Source organism: Mustela nivalis (assembly GCF_964662115.1).
Source record: "Mustela nivalis genome assembly, chromosome: 5".
Taxonomy (NCBI): Eukaryota; Metazoa; Chordata; class Mammalia; order Carnivora; family Mustelidae; genus Mustela; species Mustela nivalis.
In genome coordinates this window covers 58,317,469-58,341,155 of record NC_139024.1, presented here as the reverse complement: position 1 = coordinate 58,341,155, position 23,687 = coordinate 58,317,469, and the positions used below count along the sequence as shown (strand labels likewise).

The following is a 23,687-nucleotide window of genomic DNA, read 5'->3' as shown; positions in this document are numbered from 1 at the left end:
CAGACTTCAGGAGCTTCTATTTAACTTGTGGTTTGTGCAGTTCTTTTTCTTCACATGATAAAAATTCACTGTGTTGTCAACAAAAACTAGTTTTTTATTTTAAAATCCATATAAAATGTGAAGAAACCCAAATATATTCAAATAAGTACATTTAAAAACCATAACTTAAATAACAGAATTGATACTTAAGCCCTTTTATTGGGCTTATAAAAACTGAGGCTTTTGCTTTAGAAAAATCCAGATTGATTTCGCTTTGTGGTTTTTGAGCTCATGGTTCTGGAATTCAACAAAAGCTCTGGATATTTAAAATCTGGCATTCCTTTGTAAATGGAGTGATATTTTACCCATTAAAAAAAAATAAAACCCTGAAACAAGCTTTTCATGGTGTATGGACTGGTGTTCTCTTAACTTTCAGACCCATGTTTCCCTGCTTTAGTGACTTCAACATTGTCTGTGGGTTGCGACGTGCTCTTCTGATAAGCCCAATGTTTAGTGACTATAGAATACAACCCAGGGCATATTCTTTCTGGAAGCTTTCAGCGAGTTCTCTATGCCAGGTGCTGTGCCAGATTTGTTGGGACAAGAGGTGTTTGCTATCTTCAAGCAATGACTCTTCCTCTTGCATGTTGGGCTGCACAGAACATAGAATCCTGTGAGGCACCTCAGAAAGGAGGATGAGCGAATGAGCTCGTTAATGAAAGGACGTACAGCAACAGTCTCCTCTCTTTCGGCACCCTGATTCACCTCTTCAGCATCCCTTGCCCTGTTGCATGTAGGCGTATAGGTAACGGCAAATCTAGTATCTTTGTCTGGAGTCTTTGATCCCTGGTGTGTTCAGTGGAGAGAGTGAGAAACTCTCTTTCAGTCCATAGTCCACACCCACAGTTGTCTGGCTGCAGGAACGAAATGCTGCTGTCTGCTGGCTCTACAGTTGGCACCTGTCCCCCTAGGGGAAGTCCTTGCTTGTCTACACCTTGCCTGTGCTCTCAGAGCACTTTTCACTGACCTCCAGGGATATAACTCTTCAGGGCCAGTGTTTGCCTGCTCAGCTATTGTTCTCCAAAGCCTAATGCTCTGCTGGGGTGGCTGAGTCCCCAGGGGCTCCTGGGCCCCATTCGCAGCTGGGCTGGAGCTGCCCTAGGCCAGGAACCACGGATGCCTGCTCACTTTCCATTTGTGTAGCTCAGAGTGATTTTTTTTTTTACGGAACAAAGATCCTAAGTTTTCTCTCTGGCTCTAAGTTTAGTCTCTGTCTCTGCCTCCTCACAGGACAGCAAAGCTGCCTTCTTGGGGAGGGGGGGCGGTCTGGGCAGTGCAGGTGGGTGCTGGACAGAGCAGACAAGGGGTGCTCAGATCCAGCCTGTGCCCTGCCCTGACCAAGCTGTGCCCCCTGGTGTCCAGACATATTCCCCGGCCTTTGCACAAAGGCAGGGCTTCGCCTTTGGCTAGGAGCCTCCCTTGGTCCGGCTTCATCTCAGAAGGGGTGCCTTTCATCTCATTCTCACAGAGGCACCCCATTAGCTGTTGCTGGTCCCATACCCGAGGTTGACACATTTGAAAATTCAGCTTCACCTGTTCCCCTGTAGCAGAGGCTGAAAAACTTTAAAAGTCATCTTCGCCTGTTAGGTAAGGACTTGCCGGTTAAGTCAGGTTGCTCCTGACCCGGGGCTGAGCAGAGGCAACACCTGGAAGCATTTCCCCGGGGTTCTCTGGGGCATGGCCACCTGGCATGGAGCTCCTCCTCTTTGCCTCTCTGCTGACCAGATTTCTCAGTCTCGAATTGGATCAGATTCCTGGGCTTCACAGGTGCTTCTCCATCCAGCTGCTTACCAACACCAGGCTGGCTGGCTCATGTGGTAGAGCATCTAGCTCCTGATCTCAGGGTCTTGAGTTCAAAACCCACTGGGTGTAGCGATTACTTAAAAATTAAATCTTTAAAAAGAAAAACAAAACAAAAAAACCACATCATGGCTTCTACCTAGCTTACATCAACCTTACCTTTGCTTCCTTTTAGTTCTTGCCCTTATGTTTACCTGGAAACATTTCTTCACATTTCTTAGCTCACATTTCCTGGAAGAGATCTATTGTTTGCAGCTACCTTTTCCTAGTAGGCCATAGGTCATAGGTCATAGAGAAGCCTATGGATTGTCTGCCCTTGATTTTTTTTTTTAAAGATTTTATTTATTTATTTGACAGACAGAGATAACAAGTAGGCAGAGAGGCAGGCAGAGAGAGAGAGAGAGGAGAAAGCAGGCTCCCTGTGGAGCAGAGAGCCCGACGCGGGGCTCGATCCCAGGACATAACCTGAGCCAAAGGCAGAGGCTTTAATCCACTGAGCCACCCAGGCACCCCGTCCTTGATTTGATACCCACCCAAACTCAAACCAGCTGTGGCCTGGAGGTGGGGTCGCCAATATGGCCGCTTAGAACTGAGTCTGGGCAGTTTTCATTCGTTTAGTCATTCACTCATTCATTCATTCATTTGATATTTATTGAGGGCTACGATGTGCAAGACACTGTTCCAGGCACTGGATGTGAAGAGGTAAGCAGATATGTTGTTGTTGTTTAAGATTTTATTTCTTATTTTTATATTTTATATTTTATTTTTATTTCTATTTTATTTTATTTTATTTATATTCTTTGATACAGAGAACACAACAGGGAGGAGGAGCAAAGGGAGAGGGACAAGCAGACTCCCCACTGAGCAGGGAGCCCGGCCTGGGACTCAATTCCAGGATCCTGGGATCATGACCTAAACCAAAGGCAGATGCTTAACTGACTGAGCCACCCAGGTGCCCAAGGCATGTGATTTTCAGTTTGGGGGTAACACTGAGAGCAGAGACCGTTCAGATAGGGTGTGGCAGTCCCGGTACAAAAGCATGTGTGGTCATCTAAGCCATTGTCATTTGCCATAATTATGCTAAAAAGAAATGACGTAATGATGATTTGTTCTGGTTTCCAGAGGATGCATGAAAAGCTAATTATACCCAAACCGGGCAAGCTCTAGTTTAGATCGGTAGGTAGTTCGCTGGTAGCATTGAGACTGATGGCAAAGCTGTGACTTTATTTTGAGCTCTAACTACTGCAGGGACTGCACCAGGAGAGGGGTCCTATCTTGATTTTTCATTTATTCATTAAATTAGCAAACAGCCAATGGGCCAAACAGAGGCTGCAAAGATATTCCTAAGGAATTCACAGTCCAGTGGGAGAGAGATAAACAAATAAACCAACAGCTGCAGTGCAATAAAGGTATGAGCTATGACTCGGGCCCTGTCCCAGGCTGGGGAGTAGAACCCCGGAGGCTTAGCTGTATGGAATGGCTCCAGGCAGGGTAATCAGGAAAGACTTCCTGAAGGAAGTGAAACCTGTGCTATCTCCATGCAAGAGGAGGAACTGGAAGATAGAATTGGGTGAGGTGGCAGAGGAGTGTTTGGGGAGAGGAAACAGTATAAGCCAAAGCACCGAGACCTGAAGCAACCCAGCGTGGTGAGAGAACACTCAGCAGTTTCTTTGGCTCTCTGTTGGGTTGCTGTGGGCGAGGGGACAGAAGGGAGACTGGGGGCTAGGCCAAGGCCACAGAATGAAAACATTCCTGTGTCTGAATGTTTCCAGGGAGACACAATTTAGGTGACATTTCTAAGGCATGTGCAAGCTTGATAGAGTGTATTTTTCTGACTGGGACACTGAGGGACCATGGTGGAAGGAGCCCAGACAACTGAGATTTGAGACACAGAATCATGGTTGTTATCTGTGTGACCTTGGTTAACCTACTTCCCTTCCTTCTGCTTGGCTTCTTAATATCTGACCTGGAGAGGATCAGTAACAGGAACACCTAGCTCATGGTATTTTTATAAGGCTGAACCATGGAAAAACTCGAACTTGAAAGAGCCACGAAAATGCTGGCACTGTTTGCATACTTCGGTTATGGAACTTACTATGGTATATTAAAATTGTGCATTGATTTGTCTCCTTCCTCATACTGTAAAATCACTGAAAAGAGAAAGTGTGTTTTATTTATTTTTGCATCCTGGGTGCCTAATACAGGGTCAAGAATATGCTAGGTGCTTACTAGGTGTTTACAGAATTAATGCATGAATTTCCCAAAAGGCCATTCTTTGGACAGCAAGTATCGCTACATCGAAAATTAGGCTAAATAAATAAACAAATAAAATTGAACATTGGGTAGAAGCTCTGATGTCCAAAGGTTTTAAAATGAAAAAACAAAAACAAAAGAAAATGAACTAACCAGAGTTTTTGAGGAACTGCTCATGAGATAATTAACTCTTCCTTGGGGGAATAATTGTGGAACAGCCACAGAAGAAATTTGTGAAAGGGAAGTTGTGGATATCAGTCCAGCAAGGCCGGTGATGATGGAATCCACGAAGCAGAGATTCCGCAGCCGCGCTGGGAGGCAGCGCGGCGGGTTGGATGCACGCGGGCAGTGAAGTGGGCAGAGAAGGAAGTGAATCCTTCTGCCGATCCAGTCCTGCATTATTTACACACACTATCCTATTTCATCTTTGTAGCAACCCTATGACATAGATCCACTTTTTAGATAAGGAACCCTGCTCAGGTGGAGTGACCCAGCCAAGTCCCACCGGTAGCAGAAAAGTAGTCCAACCAATACTCGAATCTCTCCAGTCTCAAGGTTCATGCTCTTTACTCCCGCAGGCTTACCTGGGTGCGTGCGCATCGCCTCTCCGAGAAAACAACTCACACATACCCCCACTGACAGGAAGGAAATGCTATCACACACACTACTATATATTATATATATAGTACTATATAATATATATTATATATGATAATATATTCGTGTATATATTATATTGTACTATATAATATATATTATATATTGCACATATAATATATACTATATAATATGTGATATAATACATTATAATAGTATATTATATATTATATATAGTATATATATTATTATATACACATACTATTATGAGAGATCATTGTAATAAACATCTGTTTCTCCCAAAAATTCATTTTTTAAAAGATTTTATTTATTTATTTAACAGAGAGAGATCACAAGTAGGCAGAGAGGTAGGAAGAGAGAGGAATAAACAGGCTCCCAACGGAGCAGGGAGCCCAATGTGGGGCTGTATCCCAGGACCCTGAGATCATGACCTGAGCAGAAGGCAGAGGCTTAACCCACTGAGCCACCCAGGTGCCCCCTCAAAAGTTCATTTTAAGGCTGCAGCCAATTATCTGCATATTTTAAAGTCTATCCAACACTTCCAATTTCTCATATAAATAGTAAATTTGGATTAACAGAGACAGGATTCTGGGATCCCATATTTTTAGGCAAGTCCACATCAATTATCATTACTTAAATGCATTGTTTTCAACTAAAACCACTCAGTCTTGGAGTCATGTGTATAACTCATGCTCAAGAACCATATCTTGTCTCAAAGTACAAGTGTAGTTTCAGTTAACAGTGAAGCCCAGGGATGAAAAAACAGCAACACTGAAGCAGCGTTAGTGTTTTAAAAATACCGTACTGAGTGACTCACTATCTTTGATCACACTAGCTGAAATTTGCACAGAGAAGTAGGTTGCACCAGCCTGCCTTAGAAAAAGGGCTCTGAGATCTAGCTCCCTTTGTGACCTGTTGGCTCAGACTTGACATTTATATGTCTTACTTTGCAGTTTCTTGATGTCTCTGTGAAGGCTTGAGAAAAAGCAGCTTCTGCTTATCCTTCATAACAGGAAGAAACCTGTGACCTAAAGAAAAGTACGGTATCTGTATCCAGAGCTCATTACTATGACCAGGGCAAGAATATCATAGGTGTGATGTTTCAATTTTAGATCAGCAACTGACATAGTTTAAGTCTGTAACAATTTATGGCCAGGATTTATGTTATCAGTGTTGGTTGGTAATCTTGTTTTGTCTTCATGTATATTTTAGCCTACCTGAATGTTGCCATGGCTTCTTTTGAGGTCTAATTTCTATAAAATAATGATTAAATAACCTAAACATTGATAACAAACATACATTAACCCCTCTTTTCTGACCTACTGGGTGTTGTAAATCTCTGGTTTCTGTTCCCGATGCCTGGATGAAGGTGATAGAAATGTGTGCTGATGATGAACAATGCAACTGATAGTTTCAAATAAAAAAAGTTACAGAACTTATGTCTTCAAACAAATGTTATGTTTTAAAGCATCATACTAGGGGCACCTGGGTGGCTCAGTGGGTTAAAGCCTTTGCCTTCAGCTCAGGTCATGATCCCAGGGTCCTGGGATCGAGCCCCACATTGGGCTCCCTGCTCAGTGGGGAGCCTGCTTCCCTCTCTCTCTGCCTGCCTCTCTGCCTACTTGTGATCTCTGTCTGTCAAATAAATAAATAAAATTAAAAAAAAAATAAAGCATCATACTAGAAGACTATATGCTTATAGCAATTATAATTTTTTTTTAAGATTTTATTTGTTTGATAGAGAGATAGAGTGCATAAGCAGGGGGAGAGGAAGAAACAGACCCTGTCCAGCTGCCCTGCTGAGCAGGGAGCCAGAGAGCCCAAAGCAGGGCTCGATTCCAGGACCCCGAGTTCACCTGAGCTGACGGCAGATGCTTAACTGAGCCACCCAGGCACCCCTGCTTTTTTCAAGTATGATGTTACTGTATCAAACAGTATTTAACAAAAGTTTTAGGGGCACTAAACTAAACAGTGTTTAACCAAAGTTTAAGTGGCTGCCTTCTGGTCAGGTCATGATCTCAGAGTCCTGGATCAAGCCCTGCAGTGGGCGCCCTGCTCAGCGGGGAGCCTGCCTCTCTCTCTCCCACTCCCCCTGCTTGTGCTCTCTGTCTCTGTGAAATAAATAAATAAATAAAATCTTAAAAAAAAAAAGGGGGGAGGGGGGTTTTGATCCTGAAATGTTTGATCCCTCATTTTAGCCACCTGCCCGGGTAACAGCACAATTGTAGCTCTTTCTAAAACTCATGTCTTTCTTTCAGAGACATAGTTTTATGTCAGTGGGGCAGATTTGAAAAGGCATTCTGAAAATGGCTAGGATAGTGACCCCATTGTGGGATTACATTTATTGCCTCCCAGCATGATTACTTTGGTGGGAATAGCAATCATTTCAACATCTAAGTCATTCATGTTACTTTATGGGTAATACTTCCTACCCTAAAAATAGATAGCCATGTAAAGAAATGTGTGCTGGTAGGCAGGGTGGTTTGGATGGTCAGATTAGTGACTCTGAGATTAAGAAAGGAAAGAAGGCGACTGTGACATTTGCGGCGTGGGGGGAGGTACCTAGTAGGATGGCTATGAGGATTACCAATTGATAGTAAGGATTTGAACAAAGACATTTTTGTAGTAGTAATGGAGATTGCCATGTCTGAGCAGAACAGAAGAGGTTCCTATTGATTAAGTAACTAATTAATTGATTAATTAATTAATTAAAAGCAAACTCTACGCTCAACGTGGACCTTGAGACCCCGAGACCTGAGATCAAGAGCCAGCCAGGTACATCTTATTATTATTTTTAAAAACATTTTTTTTTTACAAAAAAATTGTATAAAAATTTTTTTTTATACAAGAACAACCCCAAACCAGGAAATAGAGCTGCATCTCATGAGGCCCAGACTCAGGAACTGATACCTGTGGCCAAGAAGGGTACTGTCTCTATTCCTCCTGCACTTTTCCTTTCTAAGGATCTATCTATCTCCTTCCATGCATCTCTGCTTCCATTCATCCTCGCATACCAGATTTCTCTGCTGTTATGAACATGTTTACCACAGAGTTCCCAAATTCACACATTTTCAGTTCCAGAGAGCAGACAGACTCCTCAGTGCCCTTGGATCCCAAGTCTAGACGCCCAGCCAGGGCCAGGTAGCCATTTCTGTAATGAGCTATATCCATTATGCGGGACAAGTGAGGCTGCTGGCTTGTATCATCATAGGTGTGAAGATCGTTCTTAGATAAGAGATGAGGGGTGATGGGCGAACACTTCTAAAGTTCCGCTACCTCCGTGGACCAGAGGATGAGCACGGTGAGGAATTCCTGAGCTTCGGGGAAGCTGAAGTGTCACTGAGAAAAGTCACGTTCTTGTTAAGGTGAGAGAGAAGAGATGGGATAGAGTAACAAAATGACAGGGGTCAGGAAACATTTGTCTCTAATGAAGTGGGCTTTCAGTAGCACAGTGGGGTATCTTGGACTGGTGGGGATAGGAGTGAGGAGGAGGGATTTTCCTGGGGACCAGTAAAGGTGGCTGGGGTGCAGGATCGGAGCCCGTTAGGGAGTGGGCCCCAGGAAGCAAGCAGAATAAGGAAGATGGGGGAGAAGGCTTGGTCATGGAGACAGACATTCTTCTCTCTGGAATGGGGTACCGATGTCCCACCCTCCTGCAACAACCACCACACCCACTGTAGGGTAAACTTTACCATGAGCTGTCTGGGCCCCTTTTATTTGTTTTTAGTTTTTTATTTTTTATTAGCTTCAGAGGTAGAATTTAGTAATTCATCCCTTGCGTATAGCACCCAATGTTCATTCCATCAAGTGCCCATCACACAGTTAGCCCATTCCACCCCACCTCCCCTCCAGCAACCTCAGTTTGTTTTCTAGAGTTCAGCATCTCTTATGGTTTGCCTCCTTCCCAATTTTCATCTTATTTTATTTTTCTGCCCTTTCCCTATGTTGATCTGTTCTATTTCTTAAATTCCACATCTGAGTGAAACATATGGTATTTGTCTTTCTCTGAATGACTTATTTCACTTTGCATAATACCCTCTAGTTCCATCCACATCGTTGCAAGAGGCAAGATTTCAATTTTTTGATAGCTGTGTAATATTCCATTGTAGATATACCCCCACATCTTATCTTTTTTATCCATTCATCAGTCAATGGACATTTGGGGTGCATGTGCCCCTTTGAATCACTATGTTTGTATACCTAGTTGTGCAATTGCTGGGTCATAGCGTAGCTCTATTTTCAACTATTTGGGGAAACTACATACTGTTTTCTAGAGTTGGGTCCCTTTTATTTCCCTTTAGCCCTCCATGGTCATTTGCACTAGACCTTCCCTTCCTTTGGGAACCTTAATAATGGGTCTTACACAGAGGTGAGGCTTGTGCCTCTTTTCAAAATGCAGTCCTGTGGTAGTGAATTTGATTCAAATCCTGGCTCTCAGGGGATTACATTCTGTCAGATGGTAATCCTGGCTTCTGGAGCCTATTTGGGACATGGGATGGCATTCCTCTGGCTGGGTTGGATTAAACATTTCTCAGCTTGGGCTTCGAGTTGGCCTTAGGTCAGAAGCAATTTATCCAGACCAGATTGATAGTTTTCACGGGGATGACAAATTCCCAGAGGGCTGGGATCTTAAAGAAGTCCATGGCCTCAGGGAACAGCAAGATGGGAACGTTTGCTCAGGAACACACTGGAGGCACCAGCAGCGGATAAGCAGCTGCAGAAGGAGAAAGAGGTGTTCTGAACTTTCTCGTGCTGAAAAATCTGCCTTGTTTCTCAAAACCTGTGTACACATGTTCCTGTGTCACTTCCTCCTTTGACTGCCTGGCTGTCACTCCTGCTTTTTCTGTTTACACCTACTTTAACTGTTGCTCTTGGAGCCCTCTCCTTCCGAGACTTCCCTTGATGATCATTTTTGCAGGTCTCACCTGTGTGAAAGTATTGCTGTGAACTGGGGAAGGGGTGTCTCGATATGATTCGGCTGGTCCCTGTGCCCATCAAGGAAGCCCTTAATCCCAGGCTATGGTTTTCAGCCATTATCACCTTGTGATATGTTACAGGCAACAAAGGCACACCACAGTTCTAATCAGCTACCCCAGAAGGCACCAAGTCTCCCATTTGCTTCTTGAGACATCACTCAATGCCTCAGCAGGCGACTCACATCAAGTGTAATGGTCTGTTGATCTCATCTGAGTTCACGTCCAGTTTAGGTAACAGAGTTATGTTACTGGATGTAGCGTTTCTCAATTGCTACTATGCTTATGAATCACCTGGGGAATCTTGTTGAAATTTAATGGGTTTGGGGTAGGGGTTGAGTTTCTGCATTTTCACATAGGCTTCTTAGTTTTGCTGATAGTGCTGGCCAATGCACGCACTGAGAGGAGTGTCCTCTCTATTTGAAGGGTGAATATCTCATAACATTGATGCACCTCAAGATTCCATCCGTGGAAACTTGCATCTCACTTGAAAGTCTACTTTTGCTTTCCTCTTTGGCAAATCTTACTATATATTACTTATAATAGTTGGAAGCACTGAAAGACTTAGAGAGAGGGAGTGTTTAGGACTTACACTTATGTAGGATATTTTGCTTTAAGAGTGCCCATGTGAACTGGCTCTTCAGACTTTTATTTGCAAACCCTTTAGAATCTTGTGTCTGTAGGGTCAGTAGATGGTAGGAATAAGAGATAGAAGTAGAAGGGTGCCTGGCTGGCTCAGCTGGATGAGCATGTGACTCCTGATCTCAGGGTTGTGAGTTTGAGCCCCACATTGGGTATAGAGATTACATATAAATAAATAAATAAATAAGTAAATGAATAAACAAACAAACTTTAAAAAATAGAAGTTGATTTTTGGGGGGAGAATATAATTGATATAACACTGTATTAGTTTCACCTATACAACATAAATGATTTGGTAAATGTATATGTATAGCAAAAATGATCACCACAATACATTTAATTAATATCCACTACCACTCATAATTATAATTTGTCTTCTTGTGACGAGAACTTTTAAGATCCACTCTCTTAGCAATTTTCAGGTATACTACAGTATTGTTAACTGCTGTCACCAGATTATCAGACATTACATTCTCAGGATGTATTCATCTTACGACTTATAAAGTTTGTTTGTCTACCTTCACCTTGATTTTTTTTTTTTAAAGATTAAAACATTCAGTGGAGGGCGCGTGGGTGGCTCAGTGGGTTAAGCCGCTGCCTTCAGCTCAGGTCATGATCTCAGGGTCCTGGGATTGAGTCCCGCATCGGGCTCTCTGCTCAGCAGGGAGCCTGCTTCCTCCTCTCTCTCTCTCTCTCCCTGCCTCTCTGCCTACTTGTGATCTCTCTCTGTCAAATAAATAAATAAAATCTTTAAAAAAAAATTAAAAAAAAACATTCAGTGGAAATTCAAAACTCAAATCTCTTTTCATTTCTTTTCTTTTTTTTTTTTTTAGATTTATTGATTTTATTTTAGAAAGAGTCTGGGGCAGAGGGAGAAAGAGAGAGAAAGAGAACCTCAAGCAGACTCCCTGCTGAATGTGGAGACTGACAAAGGGCTCAATCTCACAACCCCGAGACTATGACCTGAGCTGAAACCAGGAGTGGGACACTTAACTGACTGAGTCACCAAGGCACCCCTCAAATCTGTTTCTTAAGATAGCACTACCTAAAACATGAGAAGACAAGAGTGAAAAATGAATATACACTTTTGAAAAGTTTTATGTCTGTGGAGAATTTTCAGTTCTTCATTCCTCAGGGTCAGTGATACCTTTTGTAGAGCAGAAGGGGCAGAAGCTGAAGGAAAGGGGAGTTGAAGTTACTGATGTCCAGACCGGGCTGTGACCATCGAAATCAGAAGGGACAGCTCAGGACCTATTGCCGTGACAGATGGGGCATGCACCTCCCATCTGAGGGACCCCCCAAACATCAGAGTGTTGGTGCTGCCCTGATAATTAGGAGAATGCTGGAAAATAGGCAGTTTTGAGGATGTGATAAGAAGATACGTTAGTTTTGTCAGCTGTGGTTAATGGTAGACTACCTGTGGAAAATACCCTGTAGATGTGAGAAATAGAGTCATGACCAAGGCTACAGCTCTAAATGGAGAACTTTGACTTACTGTGCCAGTCATGTGACACTTTATTAGTGCCTTGGCTATTATAAGAATGTTCCTAATTATTATTAAAGCAACCAGTGTGCGATAAACTTCAACTTTTTGTATGAATATACCCGGTCTCCCCTCTCTTTGAGCACAACCTTTGAGTATTGGACTTTTGTAAACTCCACAGTGCCTCACCCATAGTAGTTGCTTACACAGCATTGGTTGGAAGTGACAGATTATATTGGGACTCTCTGTAGTCACCCAGAAATGGTGAGAAGCCACAGCTGGAAAAAAAAAAAAAATGAGAAGGGTAAGAGCGTGTGGTGAGGGAGGTTAGCAGCACTCAACTCAGAGCCCTAAGAGAATCTCAAGAATAAACACTGAAAAGTCATCATTGGACTGCGTCTGAAGGAAGCTAGTAAGATTCACAGCCAAAACGCTTTCAGTGAGGTTCTGGGGAGGAAACCCAGAAAGACACTGGGGACGCTGGAGTTGAAGGGACATTTCAGGACTAGGACCACGGGATGGAAATGAAGCAGAGAGGAGGAAGTCACCATCACAGTAAGAGTCTTCTTGTGAAGCAAGTACTTTCCACAACAGCAACTTTCAGTCACCTTCCACTTGGTTAGTATACGTGCACGTCCGTGGGTGATGCTAAGGATGTAGCAGATGGTGCTCCCAGGTCTAAAAACAGATCGAAGATCAGTTTTGAAAGGCAGGCATGATTGGTCCTGTTCAGCACCCCTGTCACTTGCCAGATATTCAAGGGGAGAAGTGAGCAATGATATTTCATCCAAAAGCTTAGAGGGAGAAGAGGGAAGTGTCCAGGATAAACTAAACCCAACTTTTGATCTGTAAGGAGGTGACTGGAAGTTTAAAGGGAGAATGAGGGAGATAGGGAGTGGGGAGTGCAGGGGTTCAGTGGAGTTGGGGATGTGAAAAATCACAAGAATTGGGAAGTGGGAGTTGGTACATGGAAACCCATCTGGGTTTGTTAACTGTTGCTCATGGAAGTTAGATGCCTACCATCCCACGGAGGCTGAGAAACAGGGGCCCTATCTTCAGGTGTCCTTGGAACAAATAGTAAATTCTTTCTGCAGCCTTGAGTTTTCTCAGGCAGACACTTTAAAGGTTGGGAGAGTGGCAGGGGTCCTCCTAGGATGTGACCTTGAGCGATTAGAAACCGTGTTAGTGTTTGTTTGTTCAAATATTTATAGGCCAAGGTTGAGGCCTAGTCAAGAAGTGGGCTCAAAGAGGAACTGTCAGGGGGAGAATCTGTCCGTTGAGAGAGAGACAAGAGAGAAGATAAACAAAATACATAAAGAGTGTTAGATGGTGAGAATAAAGTTGGGGAGGAAGAAGGGAGTGTTGGGATACAGAGAACACGTGAGTAAAGCCCTGAGGGAAGTGATAGTGAGAGCCTTGGGGGTAGCTCTCCAGGCAGAAAGAAGAGCAAAGGCCCAGGCTGGAGGCAGGGATGTTTCCTTTGTGGAAGAGAGGCCAGAAGAGTGGAATGAGCTGGGGAAGAGGGTAGGATGTGCACTCACACGAGGCTGTGGGCTTCTGAAGAACATTGTGACAATGCTGACCTTTTCTCTGAGATGGGCAGTCAGTGGAGAACTTTGAGCTGTGTGTGTCATGTTTGATGAAGAGGTGGAAAGTGAAGTTGGGGAGAGGACTGTTATCAGCCACACGGTTATCAGCAGAAGAGTAAGTGCACAGATATGACGGGACAATGATGTCTGCCTCTTCTTTCCCATGTCCTTTAGTTAATGGACAGTAATTATCAAATTAGTGGATCCTCTCAAGTTAACACCGTATGGTGTGGCTAAGCTAATGGACAACCTTTAGAAAGTCATCTCACCTCCAATAATTTGCCTGGACGTTGAAGACCAAAGCACAACCATTCTCCACTTTTCCAGCCTCAGCAAACTCAGTGTAGATGTTCCCATCATTAAAATAATACCTTTGAAATATAAAAAGTTCAACCCAGGGCACCTGGCTGGTTCAGTCTGTAGAGCATGAGACTCTTGATCTCAGAGTCCTGAGTTCAAGGGCCATGCTGGGTGTAGAGAATACTTAAATAAACAACAAAAAAGTTCAACTGATACAGATATATATATATATATATATGTATATATGTATGTATAAATATAGATACAGATATAGATATAATAAAAGCACAGTTCCTCTCACATTGAGCTTGTGTTCTTTCAGGCTACTTCTCTGGAAACAAATAATGTTTTTTTCTCCTCCACAAATTTGGGATTATGCGTGTGTACTTTTTGCAAACTACATTTTTTATGGTGCCAATTTTATTATATTTTTTAAGATTTTATTTATTTATTTATTTATTTGCGAGAGAGTGAGAGAGAGAGAGAAAGTGATTATGAGTCGGGGGAAGGAGAGAGGGAGAAGGAGAAGCAGACTTCTGGTTGAGCAAGGAGCCCCATGTGGGGCTTGATCCCAGGACCCTGGGATCATGACCTGAGCCGAAGGCAGACGGTTAACTGACTGAGCCACCCAGGCACCCCTATGGTGACAATTTTAAATACTGTTTTAAGACATTGCAATTACAATACAGTGGTTATAAAGTACAACATTATTTCCTTTCCCCGTGCCTGTATTCCATATTCAACTTTCAAGAATACCCAGTTTATTTACTAAAGAGCTCAGCTTTAAAATTGCCATGGAATTGCAAATTACATTTTCTACACAAAATTTCTTGAACATTCGTGCATGTCAATATACATGCATGAATTTATTCATTTTAAACATTTAAGTTGAATAAAATTTAAAATAAAATTAAAAAAAAATTTAAAAATGTATTCATTTTATTTTATTTTTTTTTTAAAGATTTTATTTATTTATTTGACAGAGAGAAATTACAAGTACACTGAGAGGCAGGCAGAGAGAGAGAGAGAGAAGGAAGCAGGCTCCCTGCTGAGCAGAGAGCCCGATGTGGGACTCGATCCCAGGACCCTGAGATCATGACCTGAGCCGAAGGCAGTGGCTTAACCCACTGAGCCACCCAGGCGCCCCTAAAAATGTATTCATTTTAAAGTTTGCAGAAAATGTTAGTGTATATGTATATTTTGTATAAGTACTTCCCTGTTGATAAACATTACATTTTTTGCAGCTTTAAATAAGATCACCTTTAGGGGCACCTGTGGGACAGTGGGTTAATCCTCTGCCTTCGGCTCAGGTCATGATCTCAGGGTCCTGGAGTCAAGTCCTGCATTGGGCTCTCTGCTCAGCAGGGAGCTTGCTTCCCCCTCTCTCTCACTGCCAGCCTCTCTGCTTACTTGTGATTTCTGTCTGTCAAATAAACAAATAAAATCTTAAAAAAAATAAAGAGTGGTCCAACTATATGCCACACTTAGATGTTCTTCAAAATATAGTTTAAAAAAAGATCACCTTTATTCAGAATCATAAGGTTTTTTAAAAATTCTTTCCGTTACGAAAGTTTAAAAAAAATCATTTTGTATAGTTAAGTACATTTAATTATTACTCAAACACATAGAGCAGTTTCTTGCAGTTTATGTGATTGAATTTAGCATGATCCAAACTCAAATATCCCCTTCTTGTATCTTTCAGTGTCTGCAACAAATATTCTATTTTTCCCCTATTTTTTTTTAAGATTTTATTTATTTTTTTGACAGACAGAGATCACAAGTAGGCAGAGAGGCAGGCAGAGAGAGATGAGGAAGCAGGCTCCCTGCTGAGCCGAGAGCCCTGACCCCTGGCTAGATCCTAGGACCCTGGGATCATGACCGGAGCTGAAGGCAGAGGCTTTTACCCACTGAGCCACCCAGGCACCCCTCCCCTAATGTTTTGATATCACAACCAATGTTCAGGGAACTATGGAGATATATGTCTCCCTGCATAAGTGAACGTATTCCATGAGAAAATTCAAAGGTTATTAGATTCCCCCTCCGCCAGTTTTTTTGAGATATAATCCACATACGGTAGGTTGCCAGTTTTTAAGATCTAATAGGTACAGCTGCATTTCCCCCCAAAAGTCTACATAAATTCTTATTCACAGCAGAGTGTGAGGGCCGATTTCCCCATACCCAGGCCAGGACTAGAAAATAATGAGCAGTTTTTGGCTTCTGCTGGTTTAGCAGGTATGCATTATGTCTTTAATTTTACATTTTTCTGATCACTAGTGAACCTGGAGAGTATCACGGGCCATTTGCAGTTTCCCCCGGGCCCACATCCCTTGCATCGCTTTCTCAGCTCCTGGTGGGTTAAGGGTCATGAGCCTTTGTTGTACCCTTGGAAATACCATTTTCTGCTATTTAGTCACTTTCACTTCGCTCTTCAGTTGCTCAGGAACAATGCAGGCTTTGTGTGTGAAGGTATGTGTTTATACACAGGACTTACAAATAGGCCATATATGTCTGTATTTGCTTTGAAATGCCCTTTTAATAAAAGCCACTGGGGCTTCTGCGATGCTTATCTGCGCTTCTCGCGTGGGAGGGAGGCTTCCTGCTTTGTTCCTGCCTGCGCCTTTGTGCGGGGCCTGCGTAACTGGGCATCACGGGGGCGGTGATTCAGAAGAGAATGTATTTACATTCAGGTCAGATTACCGTGAACGTCTGTGAATCGGGGGATCACTTCTGGGGGGTCAGTTAAAATGTGGGACACCACCCTGCCTGGAGCAAGTTTCTGTTGTCCTTGCTGTGCAGATTGGAAGGTATCCCTTGGAGCCCAAAACCTTCCCTGCTTTGCACCAGCCCAGCGGCTACAGCTCCCTGCTTCCAGCCCCCTGTCCCAGCATTCCTTCAGGAACAATGACTGTCACCATCTGTGAGAACCTGTGCAGAACAAAGGACGGCCAAGGGGCGGGGGCGGGAGGCAGGGCGGGAGGTGGGGGTGGGGGGGGGGGTGGCCAGGCGTGACTTTCTTGTGCCTTCTGTCCTCTTACTGTGATGGTCAACAAGAGAAATGTTCTACATGCCCTTTATGGGTTTATTTTCTGCTTTTCCTCTTGCTCCAGTTTGCGTTCCTAAATTTCTGGCCACGGAGAGGCAAATAAAACAGACAGCCACCTCAGGGAGTGTCAGAATTTACTTGATTTGGTAGTACCCTGGCCACCTGTTTGAGTAATTTTTTCCCCCTAACTAATCATGTGAGTTGCCTTGTTGTCTTTCTGAAGTGTTGACTCAACCTCCTATTCCCATCGGCCTCTACTTCCATTTGTGGATAAAATCTAATTATCACCTCTGGATGGGTTCTTGTCATGCAATATAATCACAAATACTGAAGAATTTAAGGCACATTTACATTTGTTTGTTTTCATTTTGTGTGGGGTTTTTTTTAGGCTGTGTGTATGTCTTTTTTATTTTTTTTTCTTTTTTTAAGATTTTATTTGAGAGCCAGTGAGAGAGAGAGAACATGAGCATGAGTAAGGCCTAGGGGCAGAGGGAGAGGGGCCGAGGGAGAAGCAGGCTCTGCTGAGCAGGGATTTCCCTCCCCCAACCAGGGCCTCTATCCCAAGACCCTGAGACCATGACTTGAGCCAAGGCAGATGCTTAATGGACTGAGCCACCCAGGTGCCCTCCATTTTATATTTAAACTGATGTTTAGGGGTGCGTGGGTGGCTCAGTCCCAGAAGCCTCTTTGTTGGGCTCAGGTCATGATCCCCTGGTCCTGGGATAGAGCCTGCTGTTGGACTCCCTGCTCAGCCAGGAGCCTGCTTCTCCCTCTCCCTCGGCCCCTCCCCAGCACTCTCTCTCACTCTTTCTTTCAAATAAACGAATAGAATCTTGAAAGAAGAGAATGAGCAAAAGGAAGAAAGGAGGGAAGGAAGAAGGAAGAAACCAAAGCTTTTTTACTTTTAGTAATTAATCTATTTATAGTGTCTCATTGGAGTTAGTAGTAGAAGGGACAGTGAAAACTCAAGATCTTTAAGAAATTGTTGAAGGAACATAATTCAGGGACCTCAGGGAGGTTTCTGTCCTCTGTAGCTAATTACCAAATTCTCCAGCGTGGATTAGAATTTTTCAACACAGAATTTTATGACATGAGGTTCTATATGGTCTAACCCTTGGTTATTCTGGACTTTAGTCCTTAAATTTATTTATTTCAAGACATTAAATATGGACTTTCGTTCTGGGCATCTCCGATGCTCCTGGGTGCCAAGAGTTAATGGAAATGATGTCCAAAGACACGAAGGCAGATGTGCTACTTGCCTGTCTTCCTTCCTCTTAGAAACCACATTTGTCTTTGAAATAAAAATGAGGCCAGAAAAAAGGGCCTGACCAGCCCCAGAGGAGCTGGCTGGACATTTTTCCACAGAGTTCACCAGTAAGAGATTCATTTGGTTTGACCATATTTCCTTTTAAAGAATAAATGTTACCTGCGAGATAAAGGCCATTTTATGGTCCTTCACACTCCTATGTGTGTTAATTACTTTCTTCTTCATCGTCATCATCACTGTGGTATCACAGAGAACTCCCTATTAACATTTTTGATCTTCATACCTGCTTGCCTCCAGTTTGACTCTTACCCCTTTTCAAGGATGAGGGTCCTATAGCCAGTGAACGACAAGCAGAACTCAGATTCAGGTCTTCTGATTCCAAGTTTAGGGTTGCAAATCAGTTATACTCTGGAATCTGTGGGAACAGCTCTTTGGTTGGGGGTTGGGAGAGGAAGAAAGAGAAGGGTATGGAAGAGTCAGAGGCTGGGTGGGCTACAACAGGTGTGGCCAAAGGGGGAGAGAGCTCATTGTTGTCACTGCACAGGGTCTTGACACCCCCATGAACTGACCCTGCCATGTGGTCTAGTCCAGTATCTCAAAACTCTGGCTGTTCTACTTCGACCAACTTCTCCTTCCAGATGGTCTCATCTCAGGCCTGGACGCACTCATTCCCCGCAGTTTCCACTCCCACCCCACCCCAGCCTGCCCCTCCCCTCCCCTCCCTCCATCCCTCCATGCTCATTAGCATGCTGTGATCTTAAAGACACAGATATGTCATTTCTTTTGCCTGGATTCTGAAAGAAACATAAAGGTGACACCTCTTGGGGCGCCTGGGTGGCTCAGTGGTTAAGCCGCTGACTTCGGCTCAGGTCATGATCCCAGGACCCTGGGATCGAGCCCCGCATCGCATCGGGCTCTCTGCTCAGCAGGGAGCCTGCTTCCTCCTCTCTCTCTCTGCCTGCCTCTCTGCCTACTTGTGATCTCTGTCTGTCAAATAAATAAATAAAATCTTTAAAAAAAAAAAAAAGGTGACACCTCTTGAGTGGGAACATAAGTTAAGCTGTGTCCTTGAACCTGGCAAATTCAGGCCTGTGGTCCGTGGGATAAGCTAGAACCATCTACCAGCCTTGAGCATCCTCTGCACATTCCTGCCAGACCACCCTTCCCAGGGCTGCTTTCATTTTCCTTATTCCTTCTTCAGAAATGCACTTGAAGAAAGGATGTGATCCCTCGTGTCCTGTCTCACCTATTTCAGGAGCCCCACCAGCATGAGCCCTTTCCCCCTGGGACCTCCCTTGGGTCCGTCCGCTGTACAGACTCCGCTTCTTCTTCGTTATCTCCTGCCCTATGTTTTCATCTGTGCCCCAGATCAGGAATGAATTGGAAATGGAAAGAATTAAGAGAAGCATTGTACAATTTAAAATGTCTGCGCTTTATTTGGATTCTTATTCAAACAAACTGTACAGAAAAGCAATACTGGATATTTGATATTAAGGAATTATTTGTTTTTAGGTGTGAAGTGATCATGTGGTAATACTTTAAAAAATAATAATAATTATAGTCTTGGGACACCTGGATGGCTCAGTCGATTAATTATCTGACTTTAGCTCAGGTCATGATCTCGGGGTTGTGGGATTGAGCCCCGCATCAGGCTCCCAGCTTATTGGGGAGTGAGCTTCTCCTTCTCCCTTGACCCCTCCCCCTGCTCATTCTCGCACGCACTCTCTCTCTCAAATAAAGAAATAATTTTTTTTTAATGGTCTTCTTCTATTTATATTTAACAGTATTATGGAGAGAAAGAAGTGATCTACTCTTTTTTCTCCAAAATGTTCCAATCTCCTTTACCTAGCTTCTTCCCTTCACTATATAAATGATCTTCTATCTGCATTAGAAAGCTTGTATTTCTAAGTACATGTGCAGTAATAGTGCTAGGTTTTTGAAAAATAAGTTCTGAGTGTCACATCTATTATAAAGACCAAATTAAATGTTTCCATGTTCATTTTCACTTGTTAGGACCCATGGTAGAGAGACCAGGCAGCACACTATTTTCCTTATTCTTACCTTTATAGTTTTTCTTAATATCTCGGGCAGAAGAAGGAGAAGAGGATACGTAAGTGAATTCTGCCGTGGCAAGGTAGAATTTTTTTACGATGGAAAGAGGTAAAAGTCCTTTTACAAAATCAGGTAATGCTGTTTGTTTATGAACAGGCATTTGAGTACACAGGTGTGTTTGGATTTTCAGACTTTGAAGAGAATTTTAGGCCCTTGCTGCAAACTGTGGACCAAGAGGGGTGATCAGGTAGCTTTGTAATGCAGGAAGTCCCCTCTAATGATTGAGCAGCTGGAATGCGTGGGGGCAGCTTAGGCTTCTCCCTCCCTCTGTCCCTGGGAGGAAGTGACGTCTGTTACAAAGCCCAGTGAAAGAAAAGGGGAGGACTAGCAGGAGAAACAGGTCAGAGTAGTTTTCAGCCCCTCCCAGCCCCTCTTTGGCTTCTCCCACATACGGGGTGAGTGGAGACTTGCTGGGCCACATGAGGAATGACCTAATATTTAATGGTCTGTGAAGATTTCCTGGAATGAGATCAAGGCTTTCCCCCACTATAATATATAGATGATTGTTCCAACTGAGCGAGTGTCCTTGTCCTCTACGTCTTTGGGGTAGCTTTGGATCTTAGCTGAAACATTCCCATCACAGGCATCCGCTTTTTATTTGCATCTAATCAAGCGGGTCAGTGCCAGTCACATTTCCAGGGCCATGAATTCACAGCTAGAGTCCCTGGATCTAATGTGAGACTGGCCTGTTTCGAAATTGTCACGGATCCTACAGAGGAAATGTCAAGAGAAGGGAAGGAGAGGGAGAAGGGGAAGACTTATGAGTTATTTATTAGTTTGTGATGCTATGTATACCAGTGGTAACTCGGTCCTGACATCTCTCCTTTCTTCCACCCTGTGATCTTCCCGGGTCTGAAGTAGGAAGAGACAATGGAGGAAGGGATTGAATATAATTCATTCATGAGCATGAAAGACAACGCCTTCTCTTCCCTCTCTTTGCCGTATAGCAAATGTTGTCAGTTATTTTCCAATAGTAAAAAAAAAATGTGAGGAATTGTGAGGATTGTTATGAAAACATTATCAAGATGTAGAGTTCTTGTAGGAGAACTGTTTTAAGAAAATAATTTGATATTTAAAAATCTTTTTGGTAAAAATTGTGTAGTATTATTTATTGAAATACAATTGTCTAGGTTTAAAAAAAAATTAAAATCAATCCTGTAATTAAATGACTGCACTCATGGAGAGAGATCCTGGAAAAAAGTATGTTGCAGCATTCTTTTCTTTCTTTCTTTTTTTTAGGGGGAGAGAATGAGAGAGTGAGCTGGTGGGGGGAGTGTGCGGAGGGAGAGGGAGAGAGAGAATCCTAAGTAGGTTACACACAGAACCAACGTGGGGCTCAATCTCACAACCCTGAGGTCATGACCTGAGCCAAAATCAGCAGTTGGACACTTAACTGACTGAGCCACCCTGGTGCCCCACACAATTTCTGTCTTTATAAAAAGAGCCCTACAGTTCTGATTTTTCAGACTGATGGATTGATTCATTAGGCACTGGAGTGAGTGTTTGATTCTACAGCTTAAACTGGGCTGATTCATCTATGAACCATGGGACTAGTAGCCAATTAAAAATGACCAGAAATCTGACTCAGTTTTGGGCAACTGTCTTGAACTGTCTTACTTAGATTCTGCCATTGACTTGTCTGTTCATTTGATCCATGCTGACAGAGAATCTACTCTACGGAACGTGCCACAGGAAAAAGTGAATAAGACATCATTAGCCCCTTAGGATCTTTTTTCTGCAACACAAACAGAACTCTGACTAATTTCGCTTCTGGTACCTTTCCACATAGTGTAATGTGGGCTACCCTAGGAGGAAGACCTGCCCTGGACTGGAGCTGTCAGGAGGGGTCACCCAGGGGAGGTGATGGATACCTGTACTGAGTCAGGAAGGATTAAGTGGGCATTCACCAGGTGAGGGAGAAGAGATAGTTTCAGGCAAGGGGAGCAGTGTAGGTATGTGAATGGGAGGAAGTGTAGGGATCATGGGAAGACAGTTGCAATGTAAAATGCAAGGGGTGTGTGTGTGTGTGTGTGTGTGTGAGAGAGAGAGAGAGAGAGAGAGAGAGAGAGCGCGAGCGCGAGAGGGAGGTGGGAGGAGAGTGATGTCAAGAGTTGACAGGAGTTCCAGGCTTAAGACCAGTCAGTACCCTAGGGAACTTTAAGTGATGATCTGGCCAGACTCCTGAGCCTGGCTGCCAGATTGGGTTAATCAGTCTTGGACCCAGTTTGGCTTAGTGGGTAGCCAGCCTGGCACAGGCCCAGCACATCCCCAACATAGGCAAGAACTGGAGGAGATGCAGCAGGACTGACCTCCTTCTGACCTTGGCATGACACACGTGCTGCTGGTGAGCTATTCTGTCCCACTCAGGAGGCTCTGGACCCCTGAGCATGGTTTCCCTTAGGGAGGCTGTGGCTTGTCAGTAATTGCAGGTCCCATTCCAGTACTGTTCAGTCAGCGCGTTTATATAATGCTTACCCTCTCTCTGAGCTTGGCCGGCGGGTCGACCCTCAAGCTCTCCAGCACTGGTAGAGGGTGCTTGCGCATCCAGGAGACTATGAAGGCTGTACTCCCTGCTTCTTCGAGCTGATTATTCCACAATGGGGCCTTGCCCAAAAAAAGACTGGGTGACCTCACATCAGACATAGACCAGGTAGGAAGGAACAAGTTGCCCTTGAAAAAGGACTAACCTAAAGTGTTTCCTTCAATTATTTACCTCTTACTGCTTTTATTATATATGGAGATAAAAATGAATGTGGGAATTTTTTAAAATTTAATTTGAACCTGAAATATGATGATATGTAGTGTGTCTTTTAAAAAAAATACTAGGTACTATTTAGAAGGAGTTTCATAACTCTGTTCTGAGTTTAATTCTGTAATTCTGAGAAAGTGGCATTTATAGACTATTCGTACTAATAAAATGTTGAGTTGCTGTAAGTCTTCTCATGTTTTTTTGTTTGTTTTTGTATTATAATTATTTTATTTTATTTTATTTCAGTGTTCCAGCATTCATTGTTTATGCATCATACCCAGTGCCCCATGCAATACATGCCCTCCTTAATACCCACCACCAGGCTCTTCCATCCCCCTTCCCCCCTCCCCTCCAAAACCCTCAGTTTGTTTTTCAGAGTCCACAGTCTTTCATGGTTCCTCTCCCCATCTGGTTTCCCCCAAATTACTTCTCTCCATCTCTGAATGTCCTCTGTGTTATTCTTTATGTCCCACAAGTAAGTGAAGCCATATGATAATTGACTCTCTCTGCTTGACTTATTTCACTCAACATAATCTCCTCCAGTCCTGCCAATGTTGATACAAAAGTTGCGTATTCATTCTTTGCTGATGGAGACATAATATTCCATTTTATATATGGGCCATATCTTCTTTATCCATTTGTCTGTTGAAGGGCATCTTGGTTCTTTCTACAGTTTGGCAACTGTGGACATTGCTGCTATGAACATTGGGGTACAGGGGCCCTTCTTTTCACTACATCTGTATCTTTGGAGTAAATACCCAGTAGTGCAATTGCAGGGTCATAGGGTAGATCTATTTTTAATTTCTTAAGGAATTTCCA

General features: G+C 43.3%; 2 protein-coding genes across 5 annotated transcripts in view; both read left to right on the top strand.

The window, feature by feature from the left end:
• Window positions 1-14,764, top strand: part of AIG1 (androgen induced 1) — a 481,448-nt gene extending 466,684 nt beyond the window's left edge. Inside the window, exon 4 of the mRNA XM_082730812.1 lies at window positions 14,681-14,764. Coding sequence (XP_082586938.1) covers window positions 14,681-14,749 — 69 coding nt within the window. The 3' untranslated portion in view covers window positions 14,750-14,764. The remainder of the gene's footprint in view (window positions 1-14,680) is intronic.
• PHACTR2 (phosphatase and actin regulator 2) overlaps window positions 1-23,687 on the top strand; it is a gene marked incomplete at its 3' end in the record, with an annotated part of 257,615 nt that overhangs the window by 3,967 nt on the left and 229,961 nt on the right. The window lies entirely within an intron of this gene.